This window comes from Manacus candei, unplaced genomic scaffold (genome assembly GCF_025592945.1).
Source record: "Manacus candei isolate 608988 ecotype Guabito, Panama unplaced genomic scaffold, ASM2559294v1 h1tg000296l, whole genome shotgun sequence".
In the NCBI taxonomy this organism is placed as follows: Eukaryota; Metazoa; Chordata; class Aves; order Passeriformes; family Pipridae; genus Manacus; species Manacus candei.
In genome coordinates, this window is record NW_026138344.1 from 34,143 (window position 1) to 56,631 (window position 22,489).

The 22,489-nt window shown below is 64.5% G+C and overlaps 4 protein-coding genes across 7 annotated transcripts in view; 2 read left to right on the forward strand and 2 right to left on the reverse strand.

Annotated features, from left to right (window-relative positions):
* The first annotated feature begins 28 nt into the window (after positions 1-28).
* SP7 (Sp7 transcription factor) lies at positions 29-1,447 on the forward strand. The gene has a single exon (XM_051775416.1). The coding sequence runs from the start codon at positions 59-61 to the stop codon at positions 1,052-1,054; it is 996 nt and encodes a 331-aa protein (XP_051631376.1). The 5' UTR covers positions 29-58; the 3' UTR covers positions 1,055-1,447.
* Positions 1,448-4,059: 2,612 nt separating this feature from the next.
* AAAS (aladin WD repeat nucleoporin) lies at positions 4,060-10,416 on the forward strand. 2 transcript variants are annotated; one of them, XM_051775405.1, is made up of 17 exons: positions 4,060-4,159; positions 4,523-4,652; positions 4,925-5,052; positions 5,161-5,216; positions 5,348-5,439; positions 5,718-5,764; positions 6,217-6,315; positions 7,041-7,184; positions 7,317-7,437; positions 7,682-7,806; positions 8,022-8,082; positions 8,694-8,784; positions 9,145-9,238; positions 9,363-9,430; positions 9,540-9,621; positions 9,952-10,036; positions 10,140-10,416. In XM_051775405.1, the coding sequence occupies exons 2-17, from the start codon at positions 4,530-4,532 to the stop codon at positions 10,272-10,274; spliced, it is 1,551 nt and encodes a 516-aa protein (XP_051631365.1). In that variant the 5' UTR covers positions 4,060-4,159; positions 4,523-4,529; the 3' UTR covers positions 10,275-10,416. The 2 variants fall into 2 exon arrangements, with proteins under 2 accessions (XP_051631365.1, XP_051631364.1); XM_051775404.1 differs by lacking the exon at positions 4,060-4,159 and adding an exon at positions 4,253-4,292.
* Positions 10,417-11,771: 1,355 nt separating this feature from the next.
* MYG1 (MYG1 exonuclease) lies at positions 11,772-14,848 on the reverse strand. The gene is made up of 7 exons (XM_051775410.1): positions 14,601-14,848; positions 14,150-14,262; positions 13,912-14,071; positions 13,424-13,573; positions 13,124-13,246; positions 12,628-12,809; positions 11,772-12,249 (listed from the first exon to the last, which is right to left on the reverse strand). The coding sequence occupies exons 1-7, from the start codon at positions 14,841-14,843 to the stop codon at positions 12,069-12,071; spliced, it is 1,152 nt and encodes a 383-aa protein (XP_051631370.1). The 5' UTR covers positions 14,844-14,848; the 3' UTR covers positions 11,772-12,068.
* A 1,411-nt stretch (positions 14,849-16,259) lies between these two features.
* Positions 16,260-22,489, reverse strand: part of VDR (vitamin D receptor) — a 29,254-nt gene continuing 23,024 nt past the window's right edge. For all 3 annotated transcript variants that reach the window (XM_051775408.1, XM_051775406.1, XM_051775407.1), the window contains 6 exons: positions 18,926-19,110; positions 18,632-18,755; positions 18,314-18,485; positions 17,686-17,837; positions 17,305-17,421; positions 16,260-16,758 (listed from right to left, as the gene is read on the reverse strand). In XM_051775408.1, the coding sequence (XP_051631368.1) occupies positions 16,499-16,758; positions 17,305-17,421; positions 17,686-17,837; positions 18,314-18,485; positions 18,632-18,755; positions 18,926-19,110 (1,010 nt within the window). In that variant the 3' untranslated portion in view covers positions 16,260-16,498. The remainder of the gene's footprint in view (positions 16,759-17,304; positions 17,422-17,685; positions 17,838-18,313; positions 18,486-18,631; positions 18,756-18,925; positions 19,111-22,489) is intronic.

Sequence of the window (22,489 nt, forward strand, 5' to 3'; positions counted from 1 at the left end):
CTCGGGGTGCTCCCAGCGCCGCCCCCTGACACCTCGGGGTGCTTCCAGCGCCGCCCCCATGGGTGACTCCTACGCCGCCGCCTTCCCCAGCGCCCCGGGGCTGCTCTCGCCCTCCGCCAGCCCCCAGGCCTCCCCCGGCCCCTACGGCCCCGACTACGGCCCCTTCGGCCACCCCTTCCCGGCCCCCTCCGGCACCCAGGAGGTGCTGGGAGCCCCCGTGGTGGTGACAGCCAAGGGACACCCCCCTGGCGACTGCCTGCCGGGGGTCTACCCCTCGCTGGAGATGCCGCATCCCTACGGCTCCTGGTACAAGGGCGGCATCGGCGGGGGGCTGCCGGGGGGCTCGGGGCCAGCGGCCCCTTCCTGGTGGGACGTGCACCCCAACGGGGGCTGGCTGGGGGGGCCCGCGGGCGCCGAGGGGCTGCAGGGCTCGCTGCAGGGCCAGCCCACCCTCAGCCCCCCGCTGCCCACCTACGGCTCCGACTTCGGGGCTCTGAACCCCCCGCCTTACACCAACCCCCCCGCCGCGCCCCCCGCCCCCAAACCCAACCCGGGCGAGGCCCCGAAGGGTCCCCGCGGCGGCTCCTTAGGGGGTCGCCCGGCGTGCGATTGTCCCAACTGCCAGGAGCTGGAGCGGCTGGGGGGGCCCGGGGGGGCCCGCAGGAAGCCGGTGCACAGCTGCCACATCCCGGGCTGCGGGAAGGTGTACGGGAAAGCCTCGCACCTGAAGGCTCACCTGCGCTGGCACACGGGCGAGAGGCCCTTCGTCTGCAACTGGCTCTTCTGCGGGAAGCGCTTCACCCGCTCCGACGAGCTGGAGCGGCACGTCCGGACCCACACGCGCGAGAAGAAGTTCACCTGCCTGCTCTGCAGCAAACGCTTCACCCGCAGCGACCACCTCAGCAAGCACCAGAAGACCCACGCGGACCCCGGCCCCCCCAAGCCGCCCCCCGGCGCCGAGCAGCCCCCGCCCGCCGCGTCCCCCCGCCAGCCCCCCGCCTCTCCCGGCAAAGACGCCGGGAGTCCCGAAGCCGGGAGTTTGTTGGAGATTTGAGCCTTTCATCCTCCATCCTCATCCTCCTCCGCGCCGCTGGGGATATTTATTAGGGGGTGCTGCCCCCACCCCCACTTCTCCCCAGATCTCCCCCTCCTTCCCCCCCTCCCAATTCCTCCCCAGCTCCTCGTTAGCCATTGTAATTTATGTCTTAAATTATGGGGGGGCTCTCCGAGCGCTCTGGGGCTCACTGGGGGGGGTGTCAAGGTGAGACCCCTCCCTTCTTTCTCTTCCTCTTCCCCCCCCCCCCAAAACCTTCTCGCCCCCCCAAAGCCCCACTGGCCGCCTCGTGCCCCCGCACTCAGGGACAGGGTTTGCCCCCTCCCCCAGCCTCGTTAGCACACCCGGTTCGTCGGTGCTAATGTAACGTGCCCCCCCCTCTTTTTTAGCTGCCTTCCCCCCAAAAAAAACAGCAATAAAGGGATTGAGAGTGGAGCCGGGCCCCCCCCTTCTCCTGCGGCTGCGGGGCTGAGGCCGGGTGGCTTCGTCACAGGGATGGGCTCAGCTTCCTCCCACACTCCTCCTCTGGGGGGCTCACAGGGAAACTGAGGCACGGGGGGGACATGGCCCTGCTCGGGGTCACCATGTCCTCCCCTCTGGGGGTGACAGGAGTGGGGTTGGGACCAGCTGGTCTGTCCCTGTAACCCTGTGGTCCCCTGTCCTTGTGTCCCTGTGTCTTCAGGACCTTGGCTCCCCATGGTCTCATGTCCCTCTCCCCATTCCAGGACCCCAGTGTCCCGTGTCCCCAGGACCCCACTCCCACGTCCCCATGTCTTGTGGTCCTGTGTCCATCTCTCCCGTGTCCCCACAGCCCCATGTCCCCCTGGCCCCATGGCCGTGTGTCCCCAGGACCCTATAGCCCCTGTCCCCCTGTCTTCCCCCGTGTCCCCCAGTCTGCCCCCATTCACAGGAACATCCTCAAGCTGCTTTTGGGGACCCGTCGGGGCTTCTCCACCCACCAGCCTGACCCTGCACATGCGTGTGCCCCAACACGTGTGTGCACAGGAACACGCGTGTGCGCACGGCCCCTGCCTGGCTCAGCCTCGTGCCTCAGTTTCCCCGTGGCCACAGGAGCCACGTGGCAGTGCTGGGGCACGTGGCAGGGCCACGTGCTAACAAAGACACCCCAATTTTGGGCTCTGTGGGCTGGCGGGGACCCCACTCCCCTCCCCCTCCCCGTGCCCTGGGCTCCCGCCAGCCCTTTGATGTGCCCAGCCCTGGTTTGGGGCTTTTCCTAAAAAAAAAAATCCCCAAAAGCCACGGAAAAAGGCAAAAGGAGGTGGAAACGGGCTCCTGTGCCAGCTCCTGTGTGTGGGGGGGAAGCCACTGGCACCCACTGCCCTCGGGGGGGGACACGGGGACAGGGATGGCAGCAGGTCCCTGTGCCAGCGTGGCTGGGCCACGGCCACGTGTGCCAGCCACGGGTGAGTCACGGTGGCCATGGCTCGGCAGAGCTGGCCAGGCCCCAGGTGTCCCCAGGGAAAGGGGGAGACACGCTGTCCCTCCACGCAGGGCGGGGAAACTGAGGCACGGCAGCACCAGCGGGGTGACCAGAGCCCAGTGCCACCACACAGAGCTGTCCCCAGGGTGGCTCCCAGGAGGATTCAGGGTGGAGGGGGCCACCCCTCCTTATAGCCCCCTCCCAAAATCAGCCCCCCCCCCCAGCGACATAGGCTTGCTCTTTTCGGGGTTCTCCCCACCCAAAAGAAACCCCCCCCCCCCGCTGCCTCTCACCGTGGGTGGGCCAGTGCCAACGAGGGCAACCAGCCACCTCCCCGAGCCAAACCCCGGCCCGGCGGCCACCGAGGGCTCGACCGCCCGGAGCCTCCCAAACCACAGAGCCCAACCCCATCCAACGACCCCCGCCCCCCCAAACCCCACCGGGGACCCCCCCACACACACTCCGGCGGCACCACCAGCTTTTTTCCTGTCTCGCTGCCCCATCAGGGTCGATTTGGGGGGGTCCGAGGGACGCCGCGGGGCCACGCCAGCCCCTGCGGTGGCTCTGATGTCGGCGCCATCCAAATCGTCGTCTCCTATCGAACCCCGCTCGCTCCGTAACGGGTGAGGAATGTGGGGCCCCCCGCCGCAGCCCCCCCCAAACCAACCCCGTGCCTTTATTTAATATCCTGAGAAAATTAAAATAACTCTTGCGGCCGCTAAGGAAAACACGGAGATAAACAGAATAAAAGCGGGAGCCCCCGGGAGAGGGGCTGGGAGGGAGCCAAGGGGAGGGCACGGGGGGCTCTGCACCCACGGGAGCCGTGGAAGGAGGGGGGACATGGGCACCCATGAGAGGTGGGTGGGATGAGTGGGGACACGGACACCCACGGGCCGCCGGGGAGGGGTTGCAGGACACGAAGACCCCCGACGGGGGGTGCGGGACGCGGAGACCCCGAGGAGGGTGTAGGGCTCGAGGGCGCTCGGGGTGGGGTTGCAGGAGCCGGGAGTGCCCGGGCGTGCAGGACACGGGGGATACTCAGGGGTGCAGGACACGAAGACCCTCGTAGGACGCGGAGGTGGGCGGGGGTCCCGTGGTGGGGGGTGTAGGACATGGAGACCCCCGAAGGACACGGGGGTGCAGGAGCCCGGGGGGGGGGTACCCAGGAGTCCTGCGCGGATGGAAGACACGAGATCCCGCGAGTGCAGGACACGGGGGTGCCCCGGGGGGGAAGGATGCTGCAGGACCCAGAGATGCCCCGGGACCTCACGGGGGGGGCTGCAGGAGACGGGGGTGCCCCGGTACCCGACGAGGGAGGATGCAGGAGCCAGGGATGCCCCAGGACCCCACGGGAGGGTGTGCAGGAGCCGGGGGTGCCCCGGGGATGTCCCGGGGATGTCCCGGGGGTGTCCCGGGGGTCTCGGTCCCGCTCCCGGTGCCCCCCCCAAGCCCCGCTCGGGCACCACGTGACCCTCGGGCCGCACGCGCCGCTGCCCCACCCCGACAGGGGAAGGGGCTCCGCCTTCCTTAAAGGGGCAACGACTGTAAAGGTGACCCTCCATTATATCAGCCCCCGCTACAGCCGAAGAGCCCCTAATTCACGGGAGCTGGGCGGCGAGGGTGTCTCTGCAGGGGATACCGCGAATCTCGCGGCCAAAGCGGAGGTAAATCGGGGATGGGGGCGCCCACCCGCTGCGTGCCGCTTTTGCGCTTTTCCATCCCAGGGCCGCTGCCCCTTTAATGCCCCCCCCCCACACCCCCTCGGCCCCGAGGGCGGGAACTGGGAACGGGAAAAGGGTGAGTGGGAACAAACATGGCGGGGTTGGGGGCGGTGAGGGAGCCTTAGGGGCACTGGGGGGGGCTGTGAGGGGGTAAAAGATGTGGGGGAACACGGGGGGCACCGGGGGCTGTGAGCGGGGAGCGCCCTGCCTGTGGGTGGGTGGGTCAGGGGCTGCGGGGTTGGAGCCGGTGCGTTCTGCGGGCTGCAGCTCTCACCCCCCCCTCCTCTGTTCCTCCCCACCTCCCAGACCCACCATGTGCACCCTGGGGCTGTTCCCGCCGCCGCCCCCCCCCGGGGATGTCACCCTGTACGAGCTCAACAACGCCCTGGTCTGCGGCCGCCTCAGCGAGCAGCTCCCGCTGTCCTTCCAGAGCCAGGTGAGACCCCCAGAGTGACCCCTCCTCCTCCCCAGAGCCAGGTGACACCCCCAGGGCCGGCTGGGCCCCCCTGCCTCCCAGAGCTATGCCAGCCCCCCTCCAGCCTCTGAGGGGTGACACATTTATCCCACTCAGCTGTGGCTGGAGTTCCGGCCCCTTGTGCTGGGGGAGGTGTCTCTTTGCCCTCCTATGGCACCCCCTGGATGTCCCTGGTGGTCTCAGGGGTGGTCTCAGGGGTGCTGTGTGCTCAGGGCTGCTGTGGGGGCCCACAGGTGCCCGACCTGCCCGTGCTCAGCCTGCCCAAGGAGCCCCTCAAGGCTCACGGGCGGCAGGAGCCCAGCGCCCGCCCGCCCTTCATCCACCACCGCGAGTCCCCGTGGAAGCGCTGCCTCAGCGCCTGGTGAGTCCTGTCCCCCCCACACACAAAAGTGCCCCCCAAAGTGCCAGCTCTGCCCCCCGGAAGCGGGCACGGGGTGCTGAAGGGGCTCTGACCCTGCTGTGGCCGCAGGCGCGACGCGGGGCTCTGCGGGGTGCTCCGGGAGGTGGCCAGCGCCGAGGAGGAGGGTGAGTTGTGGCTGCTCCTGGAGATTTCCTGGGATCTCTGGGTCTGAGATCTCTCTGTTCCCATTGTGCTGCCCCCACCCCTGCCTCCCGTGGTGCGGGTGGGCGCAGCTGAGGGTGCTTTGCCCCCCCAGGGCTGCGATGGCTGAGGACGGGCTCGAGCCATGCGCTGGCCGTGTGCCGCTGGCTCTCCTCGCTCCACGGATCCCTGTTCCCACACCTCTCCGTGAGTCCTTCCAGGCCTGATCCCTGGGGCTGGGGGAGGCTGATTGGGGTTGTGGGTGGTCCCTTCCCTGCTGAAAACCCACCAAAACACTCCTCCCGGCAATGCCCAGCTCCAAACGCTGCTCCTTCCCCCACCAAAGAGAGGGGAATGCTGCCCTAACGCCTTGCCAGGGCCCAAAGCGCTCCAAGAGGGGCCAAAATCCAGGTAGGGGAAGAGGAAAGAGGGGATGGGCACTGGGGGTCCTCGCTGCCAGCTCAGTGTTCTGCTCTCCCCTGCAGCTGACCAGTGAGGACATGATTGCAGCCTTCTCCCAGGCCGTGGACTGGTGAGTCCTGTGTGTCCCAAAAGCACCATCTCTGGGGTCTGTGACACCCCCAGAGCTGGGAGAGGGGTGGAGGTACAAGGACAGGAGGGCCCTGTTTGGGTGGGCACATTAAGGGCAAGTATTTCCCCGCAGGCTCTGGCTGCCTCGGTTTGTGTCCAATGGCCAGAGAGAGGCAAAGCCTCTGGTGTGCTGAAATCAGGGTTACACGACATCAGAGACTGCAAAATTCCTCCCAGTTCCCACCCCAGACTGTGGGAACCAGCCCCTTGGCAGAGCCCTGGGAATAATTGCCAGGAATGGGGGAATTTCCCAAGAAAACGGTCCCATCCAGCAGCGAAAAGGGAGTTTTATTTCACTGGGTGCTCTGGAAAGGGCCTTTGCCAGCTTGGGGGGTGCTGGGTGGTGCCAGCACCTCTGCTTGGAGCCTCACCCTGCCCTGTCTCTGCCTCCAGGGCCGGATGCCCCGTGCGGGCCTTTGCCTGGCACCCCCACACCAACAAGTTTGCTGTGGCACTTCTGGACGATTCCATCCGGGTCTACAACTCCAACAGGTGGGGCTGGAGCTGCCGCTGCCTCCCAGGATTCGGGGTGCCCTGGTCCTGCTGCCACAAGCCATGGTGCCCTTGGCCTTCCTGCCCACGTGGGCTCACGTTCAGCCCCCCCTGCTCCTTTCCCATCGCTCTTCCTGGAGCACGATCCTGACCGAAGCCTTGGCTTTCCTTTCCCTCCCTGCTCTGTAGCTCTGGGGGCATCCTGGGGGTCCCACAGCCCAAGGGGGGTCCCACAGCCCAAGGGGGCACAGGCAGAGCAGTGTTTGGAGCGTCGTTGAGTCTCCTCTCTCCCCCAGGTCTCCCTGCTCCCCCAGGGAATGCCAATCCCTCCTCAGGAGAAGACTGTGCCGGCTGGTCCTGCGGCCCCCTCCGCGCTGCCCTGCTCCAGCCCTCTCTCCCAGCTGGGATTTCTGGCCAGCCCGGGCCCTCTCCTGCCCCAGGGCTGGGCTGGGGGCAGCTCAGGCCAATTGCACCAGGTGTGCTCTGGCTCACTCCGGTGTCACCTGGCTGGGAATTCCTGTCCCCCACTGTCACCTGGCTGGGAATTCCTGTCCCCCCACACCCTCCCCCCAGCCTGGGAAGCAGGGCACAGCAGGGCACACCCCCCCTTCCCACTCTGCTTTCCCCCTGCACTGGGCTCAGAGCTGGCAGAGGACACTGGGGCATGGCCCACACGCTCTTGGTCCCGTGTTTTGCCCTTGTCACATGTGTCCCCTCCCCGGCAGTGCCACCGTCCCCTCGCTGAAGCATCGCCTGCAGAGGAACGTGGCCTCCATGGCCTGGAAGCCCCTCTGTGCCTCCATCCTGGCCGTGGCCTGCCAGAGCTGTGTCTTGGTGTGGCACCTGGATCCCACCTCCCTCTCCACCAGGTGACAACCCCCGCACACCCCCCGCCCTGCCATCGAGACCCCCTTTGGGGTTGGCTTTGGGATAAAGCCAGGCAGGTGCCCATCCTGCCAGCCTGTCCCAACCCTTCCTGAGGGTTTCTCTCTCTGTTCCAGACCGTCATCAGGCTGTGCCCAGGTTCTGTCCTACCCGGGGCACAGCCCTGTCACCAGCCTGGCCTGGGCACCCAGCGGGGAGCGGCTGCTCTCGGCGTCACCGGTCGACACGGCCATGCTGGTGAGGAGCCCTGAGCTGGCTGTGCCTCCCCGGGGGGATGTGGGGACCACGGGCACCCCAGAGGGTCACCCAGGGACAGCTGGGCTGGGCACAGGTGCTGTTCCCACAGAGGGTGGGTCAGGCAGCTCTGAATTTGAACTGGACCTGAAAGCATCGCTCTGTGTCCCCTAATCCAAACAACCCCCCCCCAACACTCAGTCGGCGTTCTGGTGTCACTGTTTGCCTTCCTTGTCCCCTCCTCCAGGTGTGGGACGTGTCCACTGAGAACTGTGTCCAGCTGCAGTGGTTTGGGGGTGGTGGTGTCACCTACTTGGCCTGGTCACCCGATGGCAGCAAGGTGCTGGCAGCCACCCCCTCGGCCGTGTTCCGGTGAGTGCCCCGCCTGCCCCGCTCCCCTCGCAGCCCTTGCCCTCCTTTCTGCCCCAAAACTGAGCAGATCTGGATCCTGAGTGTCCTCACTGCTTCCACTCCTGCTGGGGGGGCAGAGGGGCACGGGGGTGGGTGGCTGGGTCTGACCCTGTGGGCTCCTGGAGCAGCAGGATTGGGGCAGATCTCAGGAATTCACCCTGTTCTGTCTCCTGCAGGGTGTGGGAGGCTCAGATGTGGACGTGTGAGCGGTGGCCCACTATCAGAGGACGCTGCCAGGTAGGATGGATTCCTCAGGCAAGGAATCATTTAGGCTGGGAAAGCCCTCTGAGACCGTCGAGTCTCACGTCCCCAAGTGCCACATCCACAGGGCTTTTAAATCCCTCCAGGACTGGGGACTCCCACCCTGCCCTGGGCAGCTGTGCCAGGGCTGGACAGCCCTGGAAATTTTCCCAGTATCCAACCTGAACCTTCCCTGGTGCATCTTGAGGCTGTTTCCTCTTGTCCCATCCCTTGTTCCCTGGGAGCAGATCCTGACCCCTCCCTGGCTCCCCAGAGTTGTGAAGGTCCTCCCTGAGCCCCCTTTTCTCCAGGCTGAGCCCCCCCAGCTGCTCCTCACAAGTTCTCCAGCCCCTTCCCCAGCTCCATTCCCACCTCTGGACACACCCCAGCCCCTCAGTGTCTGTCTCGTAGCCCCAAACTGACCCCAGGATTTGAGGTGCAGACATCACCTCCAGGGGCCTCGGGGACATGTTGGGTGGGTTTTACCAAAAATCCCCCATTCCCAGCTGGCTCCAAAAGATCCCTGGCCAGGGGAGGGGCCATCCACAAAGGCCTGAGCTGTCCCTGGACCCACTGGAGTCTCCCTGCAAACCCTTCCTGTGCCACAGACGGGGTGCTGGAGCCCGGACGGCAGCCGACTGCTCTTCACGGTGCTGGGGGAGTCCGTCATCTACTCCTTGTCCTTCTCCGAGTACCGGGGTGAGTCTGCCCGAGCTGGAGCTTCCCAAGGGCTGGGCTGGGGCCCAGGTGATCCCTCACTTCTGGCTGAGGGACCTGGGACATGCAGGGGGGTGTCTTGGGGGTCTCCCAGAGCACGGAATCCCTGGGGTTGGGTTTATCCCCCCTCATGTTGCCTCTCAGTCGTGTGGACACAAAGGGTTTTTGCGGGGGGGGGGTCCAGGGCCAGCTCAGGGGTTTGTCAGCAGAGGGGCCAGTCCTGGGGGTTGCTGTCCCCTGTCCTCCATCCCAGACATGGGATACCAGCACGTTGCTCTGAGAAATGGATAAATTATGGGAGATCTGGGCAATTCAGTGGGATTTATGGAGTGTTCTCTTCAGGGGAGATGCAGGGGCAGGTGGGGGGCTCCAAAACAGCCTCGATCGTGGCAGACCTGTCCGAGACCACCTTCGAGACGCTCTACGGGGACGAGAGGTGGGTCTGATGTGGCACCTGGGGGGGCAGAGGTGGGCAGCAGCCCCCCAGTGCTGGGAACACCAGCTGAGGGGGTCTGTGCCCCCCAACCCTGGGGGCTTCCCTGCTTCCCTGCCGGTTCCAGGATTGGAGGAGAGGTGCATTCCATGGTGTGGGACCCCACTGGAGAGAGACTCGCAGTGATCATCAGAGGTGAGTCCCGCCTGAAGATCCCACTTCCAGCAAGGAAAAGGGGCACCAAGGGGCCTGTCCACGTGTCCCTGGAGCAAGGAAAGCCTCCCTGCCCCTCTCCCTCCTGCAGGACACCCCGACTCTCCAGGCAGCCAGACGGCCATCGCCGTGTTCCGCACCCGCAACAGCCCCGTCTTCGAGCTCCTGCCCTGGTGAGTGGCTGTGGGCACTGGTGGGTTCCTTGCAGCAGGTTTTGGGTTCGTTGAGTACCTTTAACCCCCCCTGGGGGGTGTGGTGGGGAAGAGCAGCCCCTCCTCACCGTGGGGAGACCCCATCCCACGCTGCTTCAGGGCCTGTCACCATTTTACCTCCAAATCCCGTTGTGTTTTGGCCATGTTGGCCATTATCCACCTCGAGGCCCTTGGCTTCGGGTTGTCCCTTGCCCAGTGCATCCGATCAGGTCTCAGGTGTCTCCACTTGGCCCTGGCAGTGTGGTGTTTCTGTGGCTGTGCCATAACCGTGGCTCCTCCCGCCCCCCACAGCGGGTTCGTGCAGGGCGAGCGCGGTGCCCAGCCCCAGATCATCGCCTTCCACCCCTGCTTCCCACGAGGAGCCCTCCTGACCGTGGTGAGTCAATCCTCCCTTGGTGCTGGCTGGTCTGACACGGGGTGGGGGGAAGGTGTCCGGGATCTTGGACCCTCATTCTCCTCTGTGTCCTCTTCCCTTCCAGTGCTGGTCCTCAGGGAAGATCAGCCACATCCCCTTCTTCTTCGTCAGCGCCCACGTGCCCCTGGCCAGCCCCCACCGCAGCCCCGTCCCCGTCGTGGCCAGTGTGAGGGAGCAGCCCCTCTTCTCGGAGCTGTGACCACAGCCCAGGGCCTTGGTGGCTCCTCTTCCTCCCTGGGCAGCCTCATCTTCCTCCCAGGACCCTCGGCTGCCTTCAACCCTTGAGGGGGCACAGGGGGTCTCCCAGAGTCTGCATCGAATAAAGGCCGATCTTTCCTCCCTCTCCTCTTCTTTCCTCACCCTGAGGGGGCTGGGAGTTTTCCATGGGGTGAGTTCTGGAAGTTCTGTGGATCTGCTTTTTGGGGTCAGAGAGAGCTCAGGGTCAACTTGCAGAACTTCCCCGTGCTGAAGCCCATTGGGGTGAGTCCACAGGGCCAGGGCTGCTGTTTTGGGGTTAAAGAGCTGGATTTTGGGGAAAGGTGAGGGCAGGGGGGGCTCGGGGTCCTTGGCTGCACACACAGCCCCCCGAGCCTTGCCTCGTGGGTGGGCACAGCCCTCCAAAGTGAACTGAAACCCTTGTGGGTCCCTAAAACCCCAAACTTGAGCCCAGTTGGGTTGTGAGCAGGGCTGAAGGGGCCCTGGGGTGCTCGTGCCAGCCCACGTGAGTCCCCCCACCAGCACCAAAGGGTGGGGGGGGGAGCAGATGGACCCCCCCCGCCCAGAGAAGGGATTAATGGGGGGGGAAGCAGCGTGGATAAATCCCGGGATTACATATGGTTAATCCCTGGGATTACACTGCAATAACAGGGATAATGGGGAGAGTGCAGGATCCCTGCTCACCCCCACAACCCAAACACCCCCCCCCAGGACCCCCAAAATGCTCCTCAAATCCCGAGGTGGGACAGAGAGCCCCCTCACCCCTCCCACCCCCCTTGCATCCAGCCCCTCCGTGGGGCTGCACGGGCACGAGGAGGATCCCGGGGGAAAAACTGGGGGATGAACCCACCGCTGCTGCTGGGGTGGCACCGGGGGGGCTTCACCCCTCGGCACTGCCCGGTTTGCTCCCGGTGCTGCCTCCCAGGAAGGTGCTGAGTGGCTCCTCCTCCTCCTCCTCCTCCTCCCGGGGCAGTGCCCGCAGGTATTCCAGGGGCAGTGCCCGCAGGTATTCCAGGGGCAGTGCCCGCAGGTATTCCAGGTGCAGCCGCGTCTCCGCCCGGCTCCTCCGCACGAACCGGCCCACGTAGAGCAGGAGGGCCCCCAGCCACCCCCCCACGGCCACCAGCACCACCGCGTCGGGGGCCCGCGCCCCCCCGGCCCCGCCCAGCGTCTCGTTGTGGGGGGGCAGCGCCTGGGGGGCCCCCCCTGGGCACCGGCAGTGCCCGGGGAGCCCCAGCGCCAGCAGGAGCAGCCAGGCTGCCTGCATTGCCCCGGGAAGGAGGACGGGTGGCACGGGAGGACGGGAGGCACGGGAGGACGGGAGGCACGGGAGGGGGGGCTCTGTGTCCCCCCCCGCGCTGCTCAGGCGCGGGATCGGGGCAGGGAGGGTGAGGGGAGGCACTGGCTCCCGTGGCTGTACCCACCTCACAGCAACCCCCAGCCCTGCCCACCCCCTTGGGACCCCCAATAGTGCATCCACTGGGCACACACTGGTCTTTACTGGTGCTGGAAACCCCTCGGAACGGGGCGGGGGTTATACAGGAACGGGAGCAAACTCCAGAGAAACAGAGCCAGCAAGTCTCTGACTGGGCTGGTGCCCCTCCAGTGCCGGGGGTGGTGGGCACGCTGCCACCCCGGGGGGGCTGCCCCCCACCCCGGCAGGTCCCTTGGAGCATCTCGCTGTGATCCCATTACAGGAACAGTCCCAGCTGCCCCTGGAACGCCCCGCGCTGGGCTGGGGGGTCCCTTTTGGGGTGATGGCGATGGGAGGGGGGGCTCACCCGCTCTGCGTGCCCCCCCCGTGCCGCAGTGCCTGCCGTGCCATCTCCAGGGCCCCCTCCCGGCTCCGGTTGCCGCCGATGAAGCCGCTGGCGTGGACGAAGACGCAGCCGGGGACTCCGCAGAGCTGGGACAGGGCCTCGTCCCGCAGCCCCCGCCACGCCTCGGGCAGGGGGAGCCTGGGGGGGACACGGGGGACAGCGGGTGACAAACTGGGGGGGCACAGGGGGCAGAGTGGAGGGGGTGCAGGGGGGGTGGAATGGGAGTACAGGGGCAGAGTAGGGGTACAGAGCTCTGAGGAGAGTGCAGGGGTGTGGAATGAGGGTACAGGGGGCAGACTTGGGGTATAGAGAGGGGCAGAATGAGGGTGCAGAGCCGTGGGGGGGATACAGAGGGGCAGAGTGGGGTACAGAGAGGGACAGTGAGGGTACAGGGGGACAGAATGAGGGTACAGGGGGCAGAGTGGGGGTGCAGGGGGGCAGAATGGGGGTGCAGAGCTGTGGGGGGGTTGCAGGGGGGCAGAGTAGGGGTGCACAGTGTGAGGGGAGGGGTCTCACCGGCTCTGGAAGGTGTGGGGTCCCGTGGGGACGCTCTGAACCCGCCACTGCCCACCCCGGTCTGGGAACAGCACGAGCTGGAGTGGCCTGGGCAGGGCCAGCTCCTTCTCCAGCTGGAAAAGGTGCTCCTTCCAGGGGCAGCCGCCCTGGGGCAGCTCCAGCACCTGCCCACTCGAGTCCACCTGGGAGGGGGGACACCACGGGCACTCTGGGGGACCGTCTCCAGAGCCCCCAAATGGCCCTGAGGCTCAGCTTCACCCCCTGGGGCTCAGAGACCCCCACATGTGTAGGAGGGTGTGGATGGGGTGGGGAGAAGGTGGGTAGAAGGGTGGGCAGAGTGGGGGTGCAGAGCCCTGTTTGGGGGTACAGAGCCCTGTGTGGGGCACAGTGGGGGCTGCAGGGCCATGCAGGGAGGTTCATACTGAGGCCATTTGGCCTCCCCACACCCCAGAGCTGCCCCCCACTTTCAGACCCCCCCTGGACCAGTGGATGGTACCTCAAAGCGGCGCCGAACGGCCTCTTCCACCAGCGCCCGTGCCGGCAGCCAGGCCCGGTGGTAGAAGTCGAGCCGGTCCATGAACTCGCTCCCCACCAGCTCCATCGCCCGCTTGAACCCCGCCTGGGGGCACATGGGGGGTCAGGGGGGTCCTCAAGCCAGGTGTCCCCATCCCGGGTGTCCCCATCCTGGGTGTCCCCAAGCCGGGTGTCCCCAAGCCGGGTGTCCCCATCCCAGGTGTCTCCACTCTGGGTGTCCCCAAGCTGGATGTCCCCAAGAGGCCGCGGTGCCCGTGCCCACCTCGGTGTCCTGGTCGGGGTCGTTCCAGCGGGGGTTCAGGTGCCCCACGCGGGCGCTCAGGGTGGTGGTGAGGGCGTAGCGGGGCTCCCCCTCCGCCTGCGCGATCCCGTTGTCGATGGCGTCGATCTCCTCCACAAAGTTCTCGTAGAGCTGGGGGGGCACAGGGGGGACAGTGAGGGGACAATGGGGACAGCAGAGGAACAGTGGAGGGACAGGAGGAGACAGTGAGGGGACAACGGGACTGTGAGGGGACAGAGGAGAAAGAAGGGGACAGCAAAGGAGTGAACAGTGAGGGGACAGCAGGAGGAAAATGGGGGGACAATGGGGGCAGCACTGGGGGGGCACAGCAGGGCCCAACCACACACCAGTAGTTGCCACAAACCAGTCGCCTCTTTCCTGGAATCTCCTGTGGGGTGACACCCCCTCCCCGCCAAAAGGAGCAGCCCTGGGCAGAGCTGTGGCACTGGGGGGGTCAGAGCCCCCCGTACCTTATCGTAGAGCGCCGTGACCACGGGCCCGTCCTCCGGCTGCCCCAGGAGCGCCGCCAGGATCTGGGAGCCGAAGTGACAATAGACCAGCCCGGCGCTGCTCAGCTTCGTGCTCCAGGGCTTGTCGGGCCGGAGGCTCCTCATGGACTCCGTGAAGGACCTGCAGGGCACCAGGGTCAGCCCCAGGGACCCCCGGGGACGCCGCTGTGCGAGCGGGCGGGCCCGGGGTGGGTCTCACCTCTGGTGGTGGTCGTAGCGGTGCCGCTCGGGGTCGTACTCGCCCCCCACGTCCACCACCACGTCACACTGGGCCAGGCGCTGGGGGTCCCGCGTCCGCACCACCTCCGCGTCCTGCCGGGGGGCACGCGGAGCGTGAGGGTCCCCCGGAGCACCGGAGACCCCCGAGAGCTGCCCCCCGGGGACCGGGGACGCCGAGGAGGGGCTGAGAGCTTCAGGGTGAGCCCCAGGTGACAAGGGACCCCGAGGAGGGGCTTCAGGGTGACCCCCAGGCGGGACCCCGAGCAGCCACTGGGTGGGTCCCGAGGACCCCCACGCGGGTCCGGGAGACCCGACGGTGGCCGCAGGTGGGACTGGGAGCCCCGAGCGAGGTCACAGGGGAGCCCCGAGGAGGGAGCCGGGCCCCGGCAGCGCACGGCGCCGGTGCCGTTGCATGGAGCCCGGGGCCGTACCCGGTAGCGGGGCAGGAGCCGCAACAGGAAGCACGCGAGCGCCTCGTCGCAGTGGAAGGTGCCGTCGTGGGTGCCGATGAGCGGGGTGGGCTCGGGACGCGGCCGCTTCTGCCCGGCCGCGGTGGCGACGGAGCCCCCGGGCCCGATCCCGGCCATGGAGGAGCCTCCGGAGCCCCCGATCCCAGTCCCGGTCCCGACCTCGGTCCCCGCCATGAGCCGGACGGCGCGCGAGAGGCCGCGCATGGCCCCGCCCCCGGACACGCCCCCTCAACACACAGACCCCGCCCCATCCCGCCCCCGGCACCGCGCACGCTGCGATGCCTCTCCCGCGCATGCGTGGCCACGCCTCCCCGGTTTCCAGCCCCATTTAAACCCCGCCTCGCGCATGCGCAGCTGGTCACTGCTACCCTCCGAGAGGGGGCGGGGCCACCGCTTCGTGGAGATAGCGCCCCCTGGCGGCCGAATGCGGGGATACAACAGAGGGATCCGGACGGGGACACACGGACACGGGGACACACGGACACGGGGACACACGGACACGGGGACACACGGACATGGGGACAGGGACATAGGGACGCGGGGACACACGGACAGGGACACACGGATAGAGACACGGGGACACACGGACATGGGGACAGGGACATAGGGACACGGGGACACACGGACACGGGGACACACGGATAGAGACATGGGGACAGGGACATAGGGACACGGGGACACGCGGACACGGGGACACACGGACACGGGGACACGCGGACACGGGGACACGCGGACAGAGACATGGGGACAGGGACACAGGGACACGGGGACACACGGACAGGGACACACGGACACGGGATGGACACGCAGGAACGGACGGATGGACAGACGGACACGCAGCCCCCAGGCCAGCCCGGAGCTGTGTTGATTTGCCCAAGCAGGAGTTTATTGGCCGGAGCAGGAGCCGCCGGGAGCCGGGGCCCCTCCGGACATTGTGCACGGCCCGGGGGGCTGTGACGCCTCTTCCCGGAGCTCCCAAATCTCAAATCCCCCTTCCCGGGGTTCGCTCCATCGGCCCCGAGTCGGGACAGTGGCACGGAGCTGCCTCCAGGGCTGCTTCCAGCAGGACACAGAACACGGCAGGGGGAGGAAGCCGAGCTGGGACCGTGGTCACCTCGACATTCCGGGGGTCGTTTCCCCATCCTGGGGGTTGTTCCCCCATCCTGAGGGTTGTTTCCCCATTGCCCCATCCCAGGGGTTGTCATCCCATCAAACAGAGGGGTTCAGCTCCAAAGGGGGGGGAAGTCACCCAGAGATTCCCCTGCCCCCCACCTCCAGGCAGTGTTGGGAATGCAAATAAAGCTCTTTCCTTTGGGGGCTGAGGACAAATTCCCCCTCTCTGAACTCACTCAGCCACCTCTGGCCCATCCCAGTCCAACGGTGGCATCCGGGATGTGTCTGAGCTGGTCACCCGTGGGGACACGGCCCCTCCTGGCTGGGACTCGGGGTGTTCAATCCCACTGGCATCTCCCTTTGGAAGTGGGCAGGGGGTGAGTGCTGTGGGACTTAGGGTGGGAGCAGAGGATGGTCAGCGGTGCCCTGAGTCCAAAACCACCCCAAATGCTTCTCCTTCCCAACAGCCCCACTGTCCAGGTGAAAAAAAGAAGGGATTTGAGGCAGCCCAGCCTCAAAACATCCATAAAGGGATAAATCGGCTCGCACAGACAGCAGGGAAAGCTGCTCCTGGTGGGGAAACCACACGGATCCGGGTCCATCCCTGCCAACCTGCAAACAAAGCAGGGCTTCCAGGAGCTCGAAACCAAACCCAAGGTACAAAACTCCTGCCCGGGAGCTCGGGAAAAGCCAGGCTGGCTTCTCCCTCCCCCCCGTGGCTGGCTCAGCTCCCCGGGACACCCGAGTCAGGAGATCTCGTTGCCGAAGACCTCGAGCACGAGCGGCGTGAGCTGCATGCTGTGCTCGGGCTGGAAGGACAGGCAGCGGTACTGCCGGGAGTGCTCCTCGTTGAGGCTCCGCAGGTCCGCCAGCTTCTGGATCATCTTGGCGTAGAGCAGGCGGCTCCCCGGGGGCGGGTGCCGGCAGCGGATGTAGGTCTGCAGGATCTCCGAGAGCCTGTCCTGCAGGGATTCCACCAGCGAGGTGTCCTGCACGCCCGGGCGGTCTGGGGAACACCAGGGATCGCGGGAGGTGCCGAGTTGGAAGGGACCGCCAAGCATCGTCCAGTCCAACCCTCAGTTGTCCCCAGGAGTCACCCCCTGTGCCCCAGAGGATCATCCAAACCCTCCTGGAGCTCTGGCAGCCTTGGGGCTGTGCCCACTTTCCTGGGGAGCCTGGTCAGTGCCCACCCACCCTCGGGGGGCAGAACCTTTCCCTGGGGTCCACCCTGCCCCTGCCCTGACACAGCTCCAGCCATTCCCTGGGTGCTGTCCCTGCTCCCCCCAGAGCAGAGCTCAGTCCCTGCCCCTCCTCTGCCCCTCCATGGATGTTGAAGCCCCCAGTGAGGTCTCCCCTCAGCCTCCTCTTCTCCAGCTGGACACACCGAGTACCCTCAGCCCCTCCAGCCCCTTCCCCACCTTCGTTACCCTCCTTTGGATGCTCCAACAGCTCAATATCTTCCCTATACTGTGGTGCCCAAAACCACCCCCAGTATTCAAGGTGACTCCCACCCTTTTTTTTGGGGACACGCCAACCCCTGGCCAGGTCCTACCTGGGGACAGGATGCAGATGGCCATGAGGAGCACGTGCTCTTCCTCGTGAAGGTTCAGCTTCTTCAAGCCAACCTGGAATTTCACGAGTGGCTCGAGCAGGTCCATGCTGTGGCCAGCTGGGAAGAGAACGGGCCTTTAGCACGGCTGGCTCTGGAAGAGGATCTCCCATGGAGATTTAAGGTCCTGCTCTGCCACCTGCACCCCCTGTTCTTAATGTTGGCCCTCAAATCCTCAAGTGGAAGAGGTTCAGGGCAGGGTCCAGCACCTTTTCTGATGGGTGCAGAGGGAATGGCTTTCCAGGGAAAAACCCATGGGATTTCTGTGCCTGAACTTAAGGCTGGGACGAGATTCCTTAGCAGGGGAGGGTCTGGCAGCTTTACCTTGGGTGACGTCGCTGACCCTGTACTTGAAGTCGTTGCTGCCGCAGGTCCAGCTCATGTCCTCGAGGGTGAAGGACTGGTTGGAGCGCAGCATGATCACCTCGATGGCACTGGACTTCAGCAGGACAATCTGGTCCTCTGCTGACAGGTCCCTGCACCACATGGGGGGGGAGGTTGAGGTGAGACTTGTCCACGAGCAGAGGGACAGAAACCACCACCCCTGTCAGGGTCCCATCGGTCACCCCACCCTGAGGCAGCCCAGCTCTTCCCTCCCCACGGTTCCTGTGTCAGGAGTTCTGCAGGTGAATTTGTCCATGCCCTGGGCACCAGCCTGGAGTGAAAGAGAACCTGAGGGCCCTTCACAAACCCCTCAGGGTGCAGCAGCCCGAGTTGTTTCGCTGACAGAGTTTGGGTGAATTTTCCAGAGTTTGGAAAGAGAGGAGAGGAGAACCACAGGAAGGGGGAGAGACAGAAAACATCAAAGTAGGAACAGACCTGGGAAGGGGACAGAGCTGAGGGACAGCTGTGAAGGGGAAGCAGAGAACACAATCTGGCTGTGGAGGGCAGGACAGGATTCCCAAGAGTGGAAAACCACCTTGGACGCCAGACCTGGGAGCAAACATCTCACCTGAATCCCGGGATCATTTTGGCAAAGCCGATCACCTTCTGTATGCTGTAGCTGACCAGGTCAGCCAGGTGTGGGAGCATGGAGAGCTGGGAGAACTCGATGTTCATGGAGGAGCTCTCGTCGTTCTCCTCGGACAGGACCAGGTTTGAAAACATCCGGGGCTCCACGGAGTCTGGAGAGAGGGAGACACTCAGGGCTTGACAGTGCAACACCCCCAGGAGGGTTTTACAGCCACAGGAGGTAAAACAAGGGTCTGAAGTGTCAGATTTAGGTCAAGCTACTGCATTTCTCCCCCTGTCACCCCCGGGGGAGCGAGACCTGGGAATGTGCTGAAGGCATCGGAGCTGAAGAGATCAGTGGAATCCTCCTCCGACAGGTCCTGGGTGAGGAGAGAGGAGGACTTTGTTGCCCCCCTGTTGTTGGGGTGGCTTCTCACGGGGGGCTGGAAGAGAAGGGCAGGGCGTGAGGGCCGGGGCCGGGAAGGGGAGAGGCGCGGTGGTTGTTCACCTGCTGCCACGAGCAGCGAGGGTTCCACAGGGGTATTTTTAACTCCTCTCTGAGGGGTGAGAGGGGTTTGGAGCCCTCACAGGGGCGGGGGCGGCCCGTCCGTACCCGGAACTTGGAGAAGTCGGCGTAGGTGGGGTCGTAGGTTTTGCGATGGGCCTCGAGCAGGATGTCGATGACCCTCTGCTGCTCCTCCGAGAGCTTGGGCTTCAGGCTCTCCTTGAGCGCTTCCTCCTCCTTGCGCTTCAGGATCATCTCCCGCTTCCTCTGCACCTCCTCGTCCGTCAGGATGACTGTGGGGCAGGGGAAGGGGCAGAAACAGGGACTGGAGCGACCCCAGGCTGCGGCAGAGAGTGTCCCCATCGCCTGGATAACCAGTCATTGAACCTGCATCGACCCCACCCCGCTGTCACCTCGGCTGCCGGGTCACGGCTTCTCGCTGTGCCCGGCAGTTTATGGTGCTTTTAGGCAAGGACTGGGTGAGATAAGGCCACATGAGCACTGCCACACGCCCGCTCTGCTCCCTCGCTGTTTGCTCTGTGCTTTCCAGGTGACAGAAATCCTGATCCCGCCAGACTTGGGTCAGTGGGTTTACCCAGCTCCAGTGCCCAGCGCAGCTCCGCTCAGCCCCAGCTGCCACCCTGGGTATCCAGCAGCACTTCTGCAGCATCCCCAGGGGAGTTCTAACCTTATGTTTAAGCTAAGGGCACACATAAACACCCCCCACTCCCAGGGGTGGGTATTTATGGCTTGTGTTAGGGGTGATGGCCCTTGGACTCTGATGTGATACACTAGGATTGTCCCCTTTATTTAGGGAAGGGGAGCAGCCACAGACAATCTGGGCTCAAATCTTAACTTTATAAAAAAGAGCTTGGAGACCTGAGTGGCCTGAGAGGGCTGAAAGAGAAGAAAAGCACAAGGGAGCTGCACAGATCTCTTGGGTTCAACCTCCATCCCCGTGGCCGCGTCACCCGCTCCCGAAAGCGCTTGGTAACACACATCCACCTAAAAATAGCAATTCCCCTTCCTCAGGCTGTTATTAGCCCTTTCACCAGGGCATTACAGAAAACCCCAAGCGTGTTATCTGATGCCGAGGTGGCTGAGCCTGCCCTGCGTGAGGAGATTTGACTCTGGGCGAGTCGAGGTGGAATTTGGGCCGAGAGGTTGGCGGAGGGCGGAGGGAGCTGCAGCCGCGGGGCTCCAGGCAAGGAGCTGTTTGCTGTCCCTGCTCCTTTAGCCAACGGCATTTTTCCGATCCCTTTTCAAACTTGCACAACCTCAGAGGGCACCAGAAGGTCTCGGAGAGACGGGAATGAGCAGATAGAGCTGAAAGGTCACCTCGGCCGCGGGCGCGTTACGGCGGCTCCGCGGGGCACGGCGCGACTGCTCGGGGAGAGAAATCAAGAGTTTTGCCATCCCCCCTCCCAGTTCTTCGTACAAAAGCATCAGATCCATGTGGGCATGGGGAGAAACTGGTGGGGGAAGCCATGTGTGGGGTTGAGGAGGAGGATGGGGCAAAGCCGAGCCCTTGGCTGTGGCCGCGGTGCTGGAAGTGTCCCAAGGATCCGGGCCTCAGAGGGGATTCTTGCAGGTTACACCAGGCAAATTTGGGATCCTGCAAGGACTAGATGACCTCTATTGGTCTCTCCTAACCCAAACTATTCTATGACCCCAGGACCATTAGAAGGCATCCGCAGAGCGGAATGGAAAGATAAGGATGTTTCTGTGCTGCGGAAAGACTGCCGGGGAAGTCAGCCTGGGACTTCCCACCCTCTTTTAGGGAATCCAGCCCTCAACCAGGCTGGCAACAGTCTGGCAGTGGCATTTCTCAGCCTGGCAGGAGCTGTTTCTGGTGATTAGCAGCAAACCTGAAATGCTCCGTGCCAGAGGAACCGGCTTTCCCACAGGACCAGGGATAAGGTGGATGAGGGATGTCAGCGCAGTGACCCCCCCTCCACTGCTTTATAAAGTGCTGGGGAAAAGGATTCAGTGCTTATTTGGACTCACGGGAGGATGGGAGTGGGAATACAGGGCTGGGAAGCGGCTCAACACCTGCCCTGAGATCCCAGTTCCCATCCCAGCTCCGAGCTTTCCGAGCGCCGAGCCAGAGCCATCCGGCCACAGACTCCTGGCACAGCCGGCGCCGTGGCTGAGCCTCTGTGGGCTGCCCTGACCCCAAATCCGTGTGGAGGCCGAGATAACATCTGCCCATCACGTCCAGCCAGACACTGGCCCTCTGTGGAGACGCCACAAGGCAGCAGGGAAAGCCACGGCCAACACCCCTGGGATTGTGGAGCACGAGGATACAGGGATACAGGGTGAGGATCCAACTCTGCACCCCTGGCCAAAACCAGGGGATTGGGAGTGCTGCAGGATGGGGGGAGCTGGGGGGGGGCAGCACAAAGGTTCCATCAAGCAGGAAGGAGCAGCCAAATATAAAAGAAAAAGGAAGTTTAGGAAACATCCGGGAGTGCCAGAGCCTGGCAGCGGCTCCCGGGCTCGGGAATAACACATCCCATGCTTAGAGCAGCAGGGATGTCTTGGCTTTGAGGGCCTTTGGGAAGTGGAGGAGAGCAGGAGAGGTCGTGTCCCCCCCTGCTCACCCTCACCCTACACAACCATAACCCTTCCTGCTTTCCTGAGCATCTGGGGAAATTCCGGGGAAATTCCTTCCCACTTCTGCTCCTCTCCCTGGCTGTGAGATGCCGGTTTGGTTCTGTTTTTGTTCTCCTCCCCTCTGGGGATTTTCAGCCCTGAGATCATAAATCAAACCTCGTGGGGAGGGTGCTGAGCACCAGCTGCTCAGGGCTCCAGCCACATCCCAGCAAGCCTTTTCCTTGGGAAAGGGATAAGGGGTGCTGAGGGTTGAGTGGCACCACCTTCTCTGGAGAACACGTGAAGACTGAGAACACAGGAGCTGTTAAAGGCTGGGGGAGAAGGGGCAGAGACACTGGGAGGTGAATTCCCTGAGGGAGCCCATCCAACACCCCACGGTGTGGATCCAACCCCCGAGGGCTGGGTGTCCCTTCCTCAGCTCCAGGCTGCTGGAAAAAGGGCAGTTTTTCTGGCCACCTAAACCAGCAGGTGGGATAGTCCAGCCCCAGCCCCTCAGCCCTGCTTTACAGCCCATTCAGGCCAGGAATTATCATTACCATCCCAGGAAAAAGCAGCAGGAAGGGAACAGGGCAGCCAGAGGCATCCCCAGGCTGGAGACCTGCCTTCCAGAGCGACAGGGACATTCCCAAACAACACAAACAACAGCCTTGTGGAAGACACCAACCCCCTCAAAAGCTTCAAGATGCCTTATTCCATCTAAAAATAACAGCAGTGTCCGGTGGCAAAGTCCATGGGAGGCTATTTTTAGTCCCGGGGGGTTGGTTTTGGTTAATCCAGTCACGGTTTGCTAACGGGGTCACTTACACGTTAACTCCCGTGCAGAACATGCCTGTCCCTGGCACCTGGAGCAAACAGCTTGGCATCTCTGCCCAGGCACTCTCCAGCCTGCCCCGAGTAATTAGTGCAGGTCAAAATGTCTCCCTCATTAGCCCAGAATGAGCTGCAAAACCAGCGCCCACCACGGGCTCCTCGTGCTCCCCAAAACACCAGGGCAGACAGTGCCCTGTGTGGCCTTTCTCCCCCTCTGGTTCAAAAGAATAAGATCCAGAGATTTTT